This window comes from Esox lucius, chromosome 4, assembly GCF_011004845.1.
Source record: "Esox lucius isolate fEsoLuc1 chromosome 4, fEsoLuc1.pri, whole genome shotgun sequence".
Classification (NCBI taxonomy): domain Eukaryota; kingdom Metazoa; phylum Chordata; class Actinopteri; order Esociformes; family Esocidae; genus Esox; species Esox lucius.
In genome coordinates, this window is record NC_047572.1 from 23,606,701 (window position 1) to 23,620,515 (window position 13,815).

Consider the following 13,815-nt stretch of genomic DNA (forward strand, 5'->3'; position numbering starts at 1 on the left):
CAAGGAGATTAAGTATCCTATAAACTCAACTGTTAGCGCAATTGAAAACAAATGATGATATGATTAGAGTCTTACCTGGTTTTCAACATCATTGACGAGTTTTTCTCTCTGCAGGTGCAGAAGGGTCTGAGTTCCGCCCAGACTAAGGATACTATGACTGTCAGTTCTAACGTGTTTCACATCGTTTTTTCTGGAATCCGTGGTTCCACACACCTCGTAATTACACATATGTCTCAGCGTCCCTGTACCTCCTACGTCTGCGTAAAGGGGTGGATAATATGGAATAACTGGGAGATTTCCGTTGGATTTGTAAAACAAGCGTTCACGCCTCCATCTGTAGCATTTCACGGAGACTATGGCTATGATTGACATGATAAAGAGAAAAGAGACTACAGTCAAAGCCAAGACTAAGTAAAAAGTCAGGTTGTCATTGTACTCCTTGTCATGCGTAAAGTCAGTGAACTCCGAGAGAACTTCAGGGAAACTGTCCGCCACCGCCACGTTAACATTGACTGTAGCTGAACGAGAGGGCAGCCCGTTGTCCTCCACTACAACAGTGAGTCTTTGTTTCACAGCATCTTTATCGTTAATTTGACGTATAGTTCTTATTTCTCCATTCTGTAAACCCACTTCAAACAACGCCCTCTCTTTCGCTTTCTGAAGTTTATACGAGAGCCAGGCATTCTGTCCAGAATCCACATCAACAGCCACCACTTTAGTGACAAGATAGCCCACATTTGCTGAACGAGGCACAATTTCAGCCACCAGAGAGCTGCTAGTCTGGACTGGATACAGAACCTGAGGCGCGTTGTCGTTCTGATCCTGGATCATTATTTTCACAGTCACGTTGCTACTGAGTGAAGGGGAGCCTCCATCCTGCGCTTTTACGCAGAACTGAAACTCCTTGATCTGCTCGTAGTCAAAAGAGCGCACTGCATGGATGACTCCACTATCAGCACTAACAGACACATGTGAGGAGACCGGAACTCCGTTAATCGAGGAGTCCTCCAGTATGTAAGAAACACGGGCATTCTGATTCCAGTCAGCGTCTCTGGCTTTCACTGTGAATATAGAGATGCCTGGTGTGTTGTTTTCTAGGATGTAGGCCTTATATGAACTCATCTCAAAAATAGGCGCGTGGTCATTTACGTCCGATATCTGTAAGGAGAGAGTGACCCTGCTGGAGAGTGAGGGCACTCCCTGATCCGAACACGACACACTGATGTTATATTCAGACGCTCCCTCTCGGTCCAGCTGACTATCAGTTACTACAGTAAAGAAATTATTAGACGTAGATTTAATTACAAACGGAATGTCTTCGTTCATCTCACACTGGACTTTGCCATTTTCTCCGGAGTCTGGGTCTTGAATATTCATCATAATCACAAGAGTACCAGGTTTAATGTCCTCAGATATGACACCAGACTTCGACATAACATCAATAGATGGTACATTGTCATTCGTATCAACGACTTCGACCATAATTTTACACGTGTCTGTGAGACCTCCGTCATCACTGGCCTGTACCTGTAGGTCAAATGTTTGTGACTTTTCATAATCAAGGTTTCCTACTATTCTCACCTCACCATTATCCACGTTTATTTCAAATAACTCGTGATTACCATCTCGTGAATTAGAAATCGAATAACGTATTTCACTATTGGAACCTTGATCAGAATCTGACGCGCTGACTTTAGCTAAAATCGTTCCCTTTGGTGAGTTCTCTCTAACGCTAGCTTTATAGATACCTTGTGTGAAAACAGGTGCATTATCATTAACGTCTAAAACAGTAATATCGATCTGCATGGTCCCAGACATTTGAGGTACACCTCCGTCAATTGCAGTTAATATCAATGACAAATGCTCCATTTTCTCTCGATCTAAAGTTGTCTGTAAAACCATTTCTACAATATTTCCACCATCAGCTTGGTTTTGTAATTTCAGGATGAAATTGTCGGTCGGTTTTAATGAATAGCTTTTGAGGCCATTAACACCAACATCCAGATCTATAGCCCTCTCTAACGCAAATCTTGCACCAGTAATGGCCGATTCACTAATTCTGAATTTCATTTCACTGTTTATGAAGGCAGGAGCGTTATCGTTTACATCCGTTATCTCAACAGTGATGCTGTAAAATTCCATTGGGTTTTCAAGAATAATCTGAAAATGCAGAGCGCAAGGAATAGTCTGTCCGCAGAGTGTTTCACGGTCTATTCTTTCTTTGATAAGGAGAGCTCCTTTCTCTTTATTCAGCTCGACGTATTCTACATTGCCTCCTGTATATATTCGAGCTTTACCCGATTTCAGTCTTTTGATATCTAAACCTAAATCGTGCACCACGTTGCCGACTAAAGAGCCTTTCGCCATTTCCTCGGGAATGGAGTAACTAACCTGCCCGAGCACTGAACTGAGAGAGAAGGCTGAGATAAACAACAGTACTTGCCGTGTCATTGTCCTATTCGGCATTTCCATTCACAATTAAACAAACAGCACGTTACGACCCTTAAAGAAACCAGATATATTCCACCAGTTATCGTGCAAAAAGTTAAAAAATGACCAACACTGGCCTTTTCTGGAACAAAAGAATATCAGGTCGGTATCTCCATGCTTCGTGTTCTCTGTAAGCCGGACTGAGCGCCTTGCCCCAGGTTCTTTCTCTCGGTTATATATCGAGATGATTGGGAGTTGCTGCTAGTCTGTTGTAAATCTACAAGACACTGAACAACAGCGGCCCTGTGAGTTCAGAAGTGAAAACTACACACGGAATATGGACATTACATATTATTTTATCTCCCAGCCATGCGTAATACACGCATTTAGTAAACCAAACGCATTGCACAATATTTAATTTGTATGAACAGTATTCTGAGTGGTTCTGTAAAACACTGCAATTGATCATTATTACACAAGAACTGAATGCCAGTACACACCATTAGTAAATTACGTACTCTACATGAATACACAATACATGAATGATTATAACGGAAACATGTAGGCCTAACTACAATACAAATCAGATTGTTGGAGAAAAGAAGCTGATAGGAAACAGCATTTAGAACTTTAATAGTGAAGACAACCATTAAATGTTTAAACAATAATCCAAAAGCAAAACAACTGAAAGTTAAATATATGAAATAAATAAACGTCTGGGACTGTGAAAGGGGATTTAAAGCCGACGAATTGTGCTCACCTGGTGATCACTATCCTCTGGGGTCCGTTTGTCGCTCTGTGCGTGGGGAAGAGTCTGAGTTCTGTCCAGAGTAATGATGCTCTGACTCTCAGGTCTGAAGTACTTCATATCACTGTTTCTGGAATCAGTGGTTCCACACACATCGTAATTATAAACGTGTCTCAGAGTCCCCGTACCTCCTATGTCTGCGTAAAGGGGCGGGTAATATGGAATAACTGGGAGATTTCCGTTAGATTTGTAGAACATGCGTTCACGTCTCCATCTGTAGCATTTCACAGACATTATGGCTATAATGGACACGATGAAGAGAAACGACACTACAGTCAGAGCCAAGACTAAATAGAAAGTCAGGTTGTCATTGTACTCCTTCTCGTGCGTAAAATCGGTGAACTCCGAGAGCACTTCAGGAAAACTGTCCGCCACCGCCACGTTAACATTGACTGTAGCTGAACGAGAGGGCTGTCCATTGTCCTCCACTACAACAGTGAGTCTTTGTTTCACAGCATCTTTATCAGTGACTTGACGTAAAGTTCTTATTTCTCCATTCTGTAAACCCACTTCAAACAACGCCCTGTCTGTCACTTTCTGCAGTTTATACGAGAGCCAGGCATTCTGTCCAGAGTCCACATCAACAGCCACCACTTTAGTGACAAGATAGCCCACATCTGCTGAACGGGGCACCATTTCAGCCACCAGAGAGTTGCTAGTCTGAACTGGGTACAAAACCTGAGGCGCGTTGTCATTCTGGTCCTGGATCATTATTTTCACAGTCACATTGCTACTGAGTGGAGGGGAGCCTCCATCCAGCGCTTTCACACGGAACTGAAACTCCTTGATCTGCTCGTAGTCAAAAGAGCGCACTGCATGGATGACTCCACTATCAGCACTAACCGACACATATGAGGAGACTGGAACAGCGTTTACGTTGGAGTCCTCCAGTATGTAGGAAACACGGGCATTCTGGTTCCAGTCATAGTCTCTGGCTTTCACTGTGAATACAGAGATACCTGGTGTGTTGTTTTCTAGAATGTAGGCCTCATACGAGCGTTTCTCAAAAACAGGCGCGTTATCATTCACATCTGATATCTGTAAAGTGAGAGTAACGCTGCTGGAGAGCGAGGGCACTCCCTCATCAGAGCACGTCACACTGATGTTATATTCAGATGCTATCTCTCGGTCCAAATCATTATCACTCACTAAGCTGTAAATGGCGTTAGATGCTGATTTAATTTGAAAGGGAATGTTTTCATTTATGCCGCAGTTAATTTTACCATTACTATCAGAATCAGGGTCGTTTACGCTCATCATAGCAATTACTGTATTGGGATTTGAATTCTCTGGTATTGATCCTGATTTTGAAATCAATGTAATAACAGGACTATTATCATTTACGTCACTTACATCAATTATTATTTTACTTGAGTCAGAAAGGCCGCCATTGTCTACTGCTTCTATATCAATCTGAAAATGTCTGTGTTTTTCATAATCAATTTGTCCGTCAAGTATTAAAGCACCTTCTTCATTTACATGAAATAACTCCGAAACAATATCCATACTATTCGAAATTAGATAAGACACCTCTCCATTTGTGCCTTTGTCTAGATCAGACGCACTAACTGTCGTGACAACCGTTCCCCTATCTGAATTCTCTATTATTGTTGCCTTATAAACTGGTTTGGTAAAAACGGGTGCGTTGTCGTTAGCATCTAATACGGTTACCTGAATCTGCATTGTCCCCGACATTTGAGGCTCACCTCCATCTAAAGCGGTTAACAGTAAGGATATATGTTCTTGTTTCTCACGATCTAAAGGCTTCTGTAAAATCATCTCTACCTTTTTCATTCCATCCGCCTGATTATGCAATTTCAGAACAAAATTATCAGTGGGTTTCAGTGAGTAGCTTTGGAGACCATTTAACCCTATGTCTGAATCCACTGCTTTCTCTAACACGAATTTAGAGCCAGTTACAGCTGACTCGCTGATTTCAAATATTCTCTCATTCTTTTTAAAAGTGGGAGAATTGTCGTTTACATCCGTGATCTCCACAGTTACCGGGTATAGTTCCATTGGGCTTTCGAGAGAAATCTGAAAATGCAGTGCGCATGGTGTCGTCTGTCCACAGAGCGTTTCACGGTCTATTCTCTCTTTGATAAGGAGAACTCCCCTTTCTTTATCCAGATCGATGTATTCTGCACTGTCTCCAGTAAAAATACGAGCTTTACCTGTTTTCAATCTTTTAATATCCAAACCCAAATCTTGCGCTATGTTACCGACTAGTGAGCCTTTCGCCATTTCCTCGGGAATGGAGTAACTGACCTGCCCGTTCACTGAACTGAGAAAGAGGACTGTGATAAACAACAGTACTTGCCGTGTCATTGTTCTGTCCAATATTTTCTCTGAGAACAACACAAGTTAAAATCCACAAAGACGCATTTAATATTCCATTTATGTCCAGTACAAAACATAAAACGAAATGTTTCTTAAATCATCCACATTGGAACAAAGCAATCCGATCTTAATTTCTCCGTGGTTAGCAGTGTCTGTAACCAGTAATGTCCGCTCTGCATGCAGCTCTTTCCCTCAGTAATATTATGAGTTGATGGGGGAGGTACTGCTGATAATCTGTTGTTTAACTACAACAAACTGACCAACAGCGGCCCTCTGAGTTCATAGATGTTAACTACAAACATTACATTTTAAATATGCAGTATATGCTCTCCAAAAGTGCAAAAAGACATAAGAAAACATATATCCCAATCCTTAACAGCAGTAAATAAGAGTATAAATTGTCATGATGGCAATCCCTGAATAAATTAATTGAAATTTGATTTTTCTGGTTGCGAGCAGGCAACAGGAGTGAAATGGAAACTAGAGCTTTCGTTATTTTGTATTGCCTACCACGGTCAAACAGTGTGGTATACACTGGCATTGGGTACACATGCCAAAGAAGGCATGACTTTGAAAGGAAGCTGTAAAACTAAAACATATTCAATAAAAGTATTTGAGACAAGCCAGAAGAAAACCAACTTTGAAGACATAATATCATTCGAAATTAAAAATAAATAAATATATAGATCACTTATTTTAAATTGTCGAAGTATGGTTTTGAAACAAAACAGTTACATTTTCTGAGGTTATGTGAATCGATCGGTCATTGAGGTTTGCCAGTTTGAAATTACATTGTCCCTCTGTATGGCATGATGGACTCGATAAAGAGAAATACATTAAAGTCAAAACCAATACAAAATAAAGGGGCAATTGTACTCCATGTGTTGCGTGTAGTCAGTGAACTCCGAGAGCACCTCAGGGAAACTGTCCGCCACCGCCACGTTAACATTGACTGTAGCTGAACGAGAGGGCTGCCCGTTGTCCTCCACTACAACCGTGAGGCTTTGTCATAGCATCTTTATCAGTAACTTGGAGTCAGGTTATCTTTTTCTCAGATCTCTAAGTCCACTTCAAACAACGCCCTGTGTGTCGCTTCCTGCAGTTTATACCCGAGCTCGGCGTTCTGTTCAGAGTCCACATCGACAGCCACCACTTTAGTGACAAGTTAGCCCACGCCTACAGATCGAGGAACGATTTCAGCTACCTGAGAGCTGCTAGTCTGGGATGCATAGAGAACAGGAGGCAAGATGTAGTTCCTGTTCCTGGATGAAGTATCGTCCCTGGGCCTTTACGCGAAATTGCAAGTAGTTAATTTGCTAATTATCAGGAGAGAGCAGGGCAAGAATCGCAAAACAAAACAGTTTTGCGTTTCTTCTTTTGCTAAGAGCACTAGAGTCAAGTAAGCACAAAGGTAAACATGGCGAGATCAATGAATAACCTAGTTCATGGTATGTAGGACAAATGTTGATGATGACGGACAAACTATGACACCTGTTACACCACAAACGACACTACAGCAGAGCACAATGGTCCACTACAAAGAAAAAACGGAAATTCCTGAAATAGTGTGAATTAGATATACATAGCTTAATTATGCCAAGAAATAAAAATGATTTGTGGGCTTGATCTTTCTAAGGTTGGCCTTCACCACCCATAGTGAGTAAGTGATAATGAAAGTCACCCATTTGTAAAGTGCTGCTGTCCATGACAGTTGTGCTAGAAGTGCTACACACTGGAATAAATAGATTTCGACTTATGGATTTAAAGACAAAAAACTTAGATTTACCTATGGGAGGAAAACATATATTAAAATAACAGACCTCTAGTGGCGAGTCTGATTCATCCATGATGTTCTTTCCACTCTGCATCCGCTGCATCGTCGCTGTAGAACTGGGGTCCATTATCAGTACGTTCTGACTACCGGGTCTGGAGAACTTACAGTCACTCTTTCTGGAGTCAGTCGTCCTGCACACCTCGTAATTGTACACGTGTTGTAGAGTTCCTGTCCCCAAAGTGTCTGCGTAACGCGGTGGATAATACGGAATAACCGGGAGACTGGAATGATACAGAATGCGGGACTGGCTCCATCTGTATATTTTCACTGATATAATAACAACTAAACACGTAATGAAAAGAAATGAGACTACGGCCAAAGCCAATACTAAGTAGAAAGTCAGGTTGTCATTGTATTCCTTCTCGTGCGTAAAGTCAGTGAACTCCGAGAGCACTTCAGGGAAACTGTCCGCCACCGCCACGTTAACATTGACTGTAGCTGAACGAGAGGGCTGTCCGTTGTCCTCCACTACAACAGTGAGCCTTTGTTTCACAGCATCTTTATCAGTGACTTGACGTATAGTTCTTATTTCTCCATTCTGTAAGCCAACTTCAAACAACGCCCTGTCTGTCGTTTTATGCAGTTTATACGAGAGCCAGGCATTCTGTCCAGAGTCCACATCAACGGCCACAACCTTAGTGACAAGATAGCCCACATCTGCTGAACGAGGCACCATTTCAGCTACCAGAGAGCTGCTAGTCTGGACTGGATACAGAACCTGAGGCGCGTTGTCGTTCTGGTCCTGGATCATTATTTTCACAGTCACATTGCTACTGAGTGGAGGGGAGCCTCCATCCTGCGCTTTTACGCAGAACTGAAACTCCTTGATCTGCTCGTAGTCAAAAGAGCGCACTGCATGGATGACTCCACTATCAGCACTAACGGACACATATGAGGAGACCGGAACTCCTTTAATCAAGGAATCCTCCAGTATGTAAGAAACACGGGCATTCTGGTTCCAGTCATAGTCTCTTGCTTTCACTGTGAATATAGATAGGCCTGGTGTGTTGTTTTCTAGGATGTAGGCCTCATATGAGCTCTTTTCAAAGACAGGAGCGTTGTCGTTCACGTCGGATAACTGTAAGGTCAGAGTGACACTGCTGGAGAGCGAGGGCACTCCCTCATCAGAGCACGTAACACTGATGTTATAATGAGACTCTCCCTCTCTATCTAAAGCCATTTCCGTTTCAAGACTGTAAAAACCGTTTAATGTAGAAATTATAGTAAACGGAATGTTATCATTTATTCTACAAAGGACGTGACCATTATCATCAGAGTCTGCATCATTTATGTTCATCAAGGCTATAACTGTTTTTGGAGGGGAGTCTTCGGTTATGAAATCAGATTTTGAAATCAAATTTATAAGAGGGGCGTTATCATTTACATCAATGACATCAACGAGTATCTTACTAGAATCAGAAAGCCCACCGCTATCAACAGCTTCAATGTCTATTTGGAACTGCTTGACTTTTTCATAATCAATATTACCTAATAAAATTACTTCGCCATTATGTTTATCCATCTGAAATAGTTCCCTTACACGATGTTTACTGTTGGAAATGAGATACGAAACTTCTCCATATCTGCCTTTGTCTACGTCTGTCGCACTTACTCGCGTTACACGCGTTCCTTTAGGCGAATTTTCTGTTACAGTAGCCTTATACAGTGATTGTGTAAAAACAGGTGTATTATCGTTAGCATCCAATACCGTAACATGTACATTCAACGTTCCAGACATCGGAGGCTCTCCTCCATCCAAAGCGGTTAGCACTAAAGATATTTCCTCCTGTGTTTCTCGATCTAGAGGTTTCTGTAAAACTATCTCCACCTTTTTACTTCCATCATGTTGATTTTCAAGTTGCAGGACAAAATTATCTGTGGGTTTCAGTGAGTAGCTTTTCAGACCATTTAAATCTATGTCTGGGTCGACTGCCATGTCTAACACGAATTTAGCTCCCGTCACAGCCGACTCGCTGATTTCAAGACGTTTCTCAATATTAGTAAAACTGGGAGCATTATCATTAATATCAGTAATCTCGACTGTTACCCGGAATAACTGCATCGGGTTCTCCAGAATAAGCTGGAAATGCAGTGCACAAGGCGTCGTCTCACTGCATAAGGTTTCACGGTCTATTCTCTCTTTGATAAGGAGAACTCCCCTTTCTTTATTCAGTTCAATGTATTCGGCGTTGTCTCCAGTATAAATACGAGCTTTACCTGATTTCAGTCTTTTAATATCCAAACCCAAATCCTGCGCTATGTTACCAACCAATGTGCCTTTCACCATTTCCTCGGGAATGGAGTAACTGACCTGCCCGTTCACTGAACTGAGAGAAAGAACCAAGATGAACAACAGTACTTGCCGTGTCATTGTTTCTTCCGAGGTATTCTCTAAAATATCAAATTGCATAGATATAATCCGTAAAGAAGCCTCTGATATTCCATTCGCTCATATGCAGAAAAAGTGCAAAGGAATAACTGCCCCAAATCCGCCACTCCGGAACAAAAGAAGTGTTGGCTATATCCGTTCTGAGTGTTGCCTGTAACCCGGACTGTGCGCCCTGCACGCAGCACTTTCTCTGTAATATACCGAAGTGATGGGGGAGGTACTGCTGCTAAATTGCTCTAAAACAAAAAACAGTGACCAACAGCGGCCCTATGAGTCCAATGCACTGAACTACAAACGAATAAATCGATTGGCCAAATAAGAAATAAAACTGATGAAATCGGGACTTATTGACGTGATCTTGTTATAGTTTTGCGATTACATTACACAACAGACTGATAATGTTAATGCATGCAGTAGAAAATAATAAATCTGAATTACATGTAGAGAATAAAACAGTAAAAAACTCTGTAACACATTATTGCTACAAGGAACGGCCTCAACTTATGTACGTGGTGCTAAAAAAGCAGCCAATTTAAATGCAAAGACTTTCTGACAAGCCTGGTGGAATTCCCAGAAAATTGTAATAAATTGCATCACAACTTTCGAAATGTCAGATCATCTATTTGGAAAAGAAATCTGTATATTAATCGAAAACGATAAATTAAATAGAGATTATTAATTATAAAAGACAAAAAATCTCAGCTCAATTTTCAGTGGATATTGTTTTTTCAACTTTGCTACAACCCGGACTGTGCTTTCTGCACAGGATTATTTCTGTAACATATACTAACAGTGGGGGAGGCAAAGCTTCAGATCTAATCTAAAACTGCATCACACTGACCGAAAGCGTCCCTCTGAGTTTAGAACATCGAAATTCACAGAGTGAACTTAGAAAAAAATACGTTACTATGAATTTAAGGGTATCTGGGTCCATGAGAGTACTAAACCAACCATGGTGTGAATGAGATAAACGGAGCATACTTGTGAATGCCATGAAGTTAAAGTTGTGTTGTCTTGATATACCAAAAAATTGCCTTTAGCATCCAAAGTGAATTAGTGGTAATGCCAGTCACGCATTTGCTAAGCGCTGCTGTCCATGACCGTGACAATGGAAGAGTCATACCAATGGTATAGAGATCTTACTACACCTATGTAATTCTTGTCACAAATACACAGATAAATACAAGAAAAATAGATTCAGATAACAGACCTCTAATAGTGATTCAGGTTCATCCAGGAGGATGTTTTCCCTCCGCTGCCGCTGCATCGTCCCTGTAGAACTGGGGTCCATTATCAGTACGTTCTGACTACCGGGTCTGGAGAACTTACAGTCACTCTTTCTGGAGTCGGTCGTCCTGCACACCTCGTAATTGTACACGTGTTGTAGAGTTCCTGTCCCCAAAGTGTCTGCGTAACGCGGTGGATAATACGGAATAACCGGGAGACTGGAATGATAGAGGTTTCGGGACTCTCTCCATCTGTATATTTTAACGGATATAATAACTACTAAACAAGTGATGAACAGAAGCGAGACTACAGCCAAAGCCAAGACTAAGTAAAAAGTCAGGTTTTCATTGTACTCCTTCTCGTGCGTAAAGTCAGTGAACTCCGAGAGCACTTCAGGGAAACTGTCCGCCACCGCCACGTTAACATTGACTGTAGCTGAACGAGAGGGCTGCCCGTTGTCCTCCACTACAACAGTGAGCCTTTGTTTCACAGCTTCTTTATCGTTAACTTGACGTATAGTTCTTATTTCTCCATTCTGTAAGCCCACTTCAAACAACGCCCTCTCTGTCGTTTTCTGCAGTTTATACGAGAGCCAGGCATTTTGTCCAGAGTCTACATCAACAGCCACCACTTTAGTGACAAGATAGCCCACATCAGCTGAACGAGGCACAATTTCAGCCACCAGAGAGCTGCTAGTCTGGACTGGGTACAGAATCTGTGGCATGTTGTCATTCTGATCCTGGATCATTATTTTGACAGTCACATTGCTACTGAGTGGAGGGGAGCCTCCATCTTGCGCTTTTACGCAGAACTGAAACTCCTTGATCTGCTCGTAGTCAAAAGAGCGCACTGCATGGATGATTCCACTATCAGCACTAACGGACACATATGAGGAGACCGAAACTCCGTTAATCGTGGAATCCTCCAGGACGTAGGAAACACGTGCATTCTGGTTCCAGTCAGCGTCTCTGGCTTTCACTGTGAATATAGAGAGGCCTGGCGTGTTGTTTTCTAGAATATAGTCCTCATATGAGCTCCTTTCAAAGACAGGCGCGTTGTCATTCACATCTGATATCTGTAAGGTGAGGGTGACACTGCTGGAGAGCGAGGGCACTCCCTCATCCGAGCACGTCACGCTGATGTTATACTCAGACGCTATCTCTCGGTCCAAGTCACTATCACTTACCAGACTGTAAAAGGCGTTAGATGATGATTTAATTTTAAAAGGAATGTTCACATTTATGCCACAGTAAATGTTACCATTGTTTTCAGAATCTGGATCGTTTACACTCATTATAGCAACTACGGTATTGGGATTTGAATTCTCTGGTATTGAACCTGATTTGGAAATTAAACTGATAACAGGACTATTGTCATTCACATCACTTACATCAATAATTATCTTACTTGAGTCTGAAAGGCCACCATTGTCTACTGCTTCTATATCAATTTGATAATTTCTGAATAATTCATAATCAATTTGTCCGTCAAGTATTAAAGCACCTTCTTCATTTATATGAAATAACTCCGCAACACTGTCCATATTCGAAATTAGATAAGACACCTCTCCATTTGTTCCTTTGTCTGCATCAGACGCACTAACTGTCGTGACAACTGTTCCGCTTTCTGAATTCTCTATTATTGTTGCCTTGTAAACCGGTTTGGTAAAAACGGGTGCGTTGTCGTTTACATCTAATACAGTTACCTGAATCTGCATTGTCCCCGACATTTGAGGCTCACCTCCATCTAAAGCGGTTAACTGTAAGGATATATGTTCCTGTTTCTCACGATCTAAAGGCTTCTGTAAAACCATCTCAACTTTTTTACTTCCATCGGCCTGGTTATGCAATTTCAAAACAAAATTGTCAGTAGGTTTTAATGAGTAGCTTTGTAAACCATTTAATCCTATGTCTGAATCCACTGCTTTCTCTAACACGAATTTAGAGCCAGTTACAGCAGATTCGCTAATTTCAAATAGTCTGTCGTTCTTTTTAAAATTGGGAGAATTGTCGTTAATGTCTGTGACCTCTACAGTTACCGGGTATAATTCGATTGGGTTTTCAAGAGAAATCTGAAAATGCAGAGCACAAGGCGTCGTCTGTCGGCAGAGCGTTTCACGATCTATTCTCTCTTTGATAAGGAGAACTCCTCTTTCTTTATTCAGCTCGATGTATTCTGTACTGCCTCCAGTATAAATCCGAGCTTTACCCGATATCAATCTTTTGACATCCAAACCCAAATCCTGAGCTACATTACCGACTAAAGAACCTTTCCCCATTTCCTCGGGAATGGAGTAACTGACCTGTCCGTTCACTGAACTGAGAGAAATAACCGAAATAAAGAACAATACTTGCTGTGTCATTGTTCTGTCCGCCATTTTTTTAAACATTTTAAACCATATACGACATAGTCCGTAAAGAAGCATGTAATATTCCATCGAATTCTGTGCAGAAAAAGTTAAAAGGAAGACTCGCCCAACGTCCGTCACCCTGGAACAAAAGAAATAGTTCGCTTTCTCTGTGATTATGTTCTCTGTTGCCCGGACTGAGCGCTCTGCATGCACCTCTTCCTCTCCTCAATACACCAATGTGAGGGGGGAGGTACTGCTGCTAATCTGCTCTAAAACAAAAAAACAGTGACCAACAGCGGCCCTATGAGTCCAACGCACTGAACTACAGAAAATTGCTCCATTGGCCAAATGAGAAACAAAACTGATGAAATCGGCACTTAATTACCTTGTTATATATCTAGGATAACGGTGCACTACATATTGATATTGGCAGTAAA

General features: G+C 41.6%; 1 protein-coding gene across 46 annotated transcripts in view; it reads right to left on the reverse strand.

The window, feature by feature from the left end:
• LOC106024272 (protocadherin gamma-A3) overlaps positions 1–13,815 on the reverse strand; it is a 214,024-nt gene that overhangs the window by 49,345 nt on the left and 150,864 nt on the right. For 2 of the 46 annotated variants that reach the window (XM_034291852.1, XM_034291832.1), the window contains exon 1: positions 3,191–6,241. The exons of 37 other annotated variants lie outside the window; for them this stretch is intronic. In XM_034291852.1, the coding sequence (XP_034147743.1) occupies positions 3,191–5,566 (2,376 nt within the window). In that variant the 5' untranslated portion in view covers positions 5,567–6,241. Of the gene's footprint in view, positions 1–75; positions 3,153–3,190; positions 6,242–7,398; positions 10,167–11,011; positions 13,681–13,815 lie in introns of those variants that run through there. 7 more of the 46 variants (XM_034291824.1, XM_029119509.2, XM_034291834.1 and 4 more) reach the window with 7 other exon arrangements.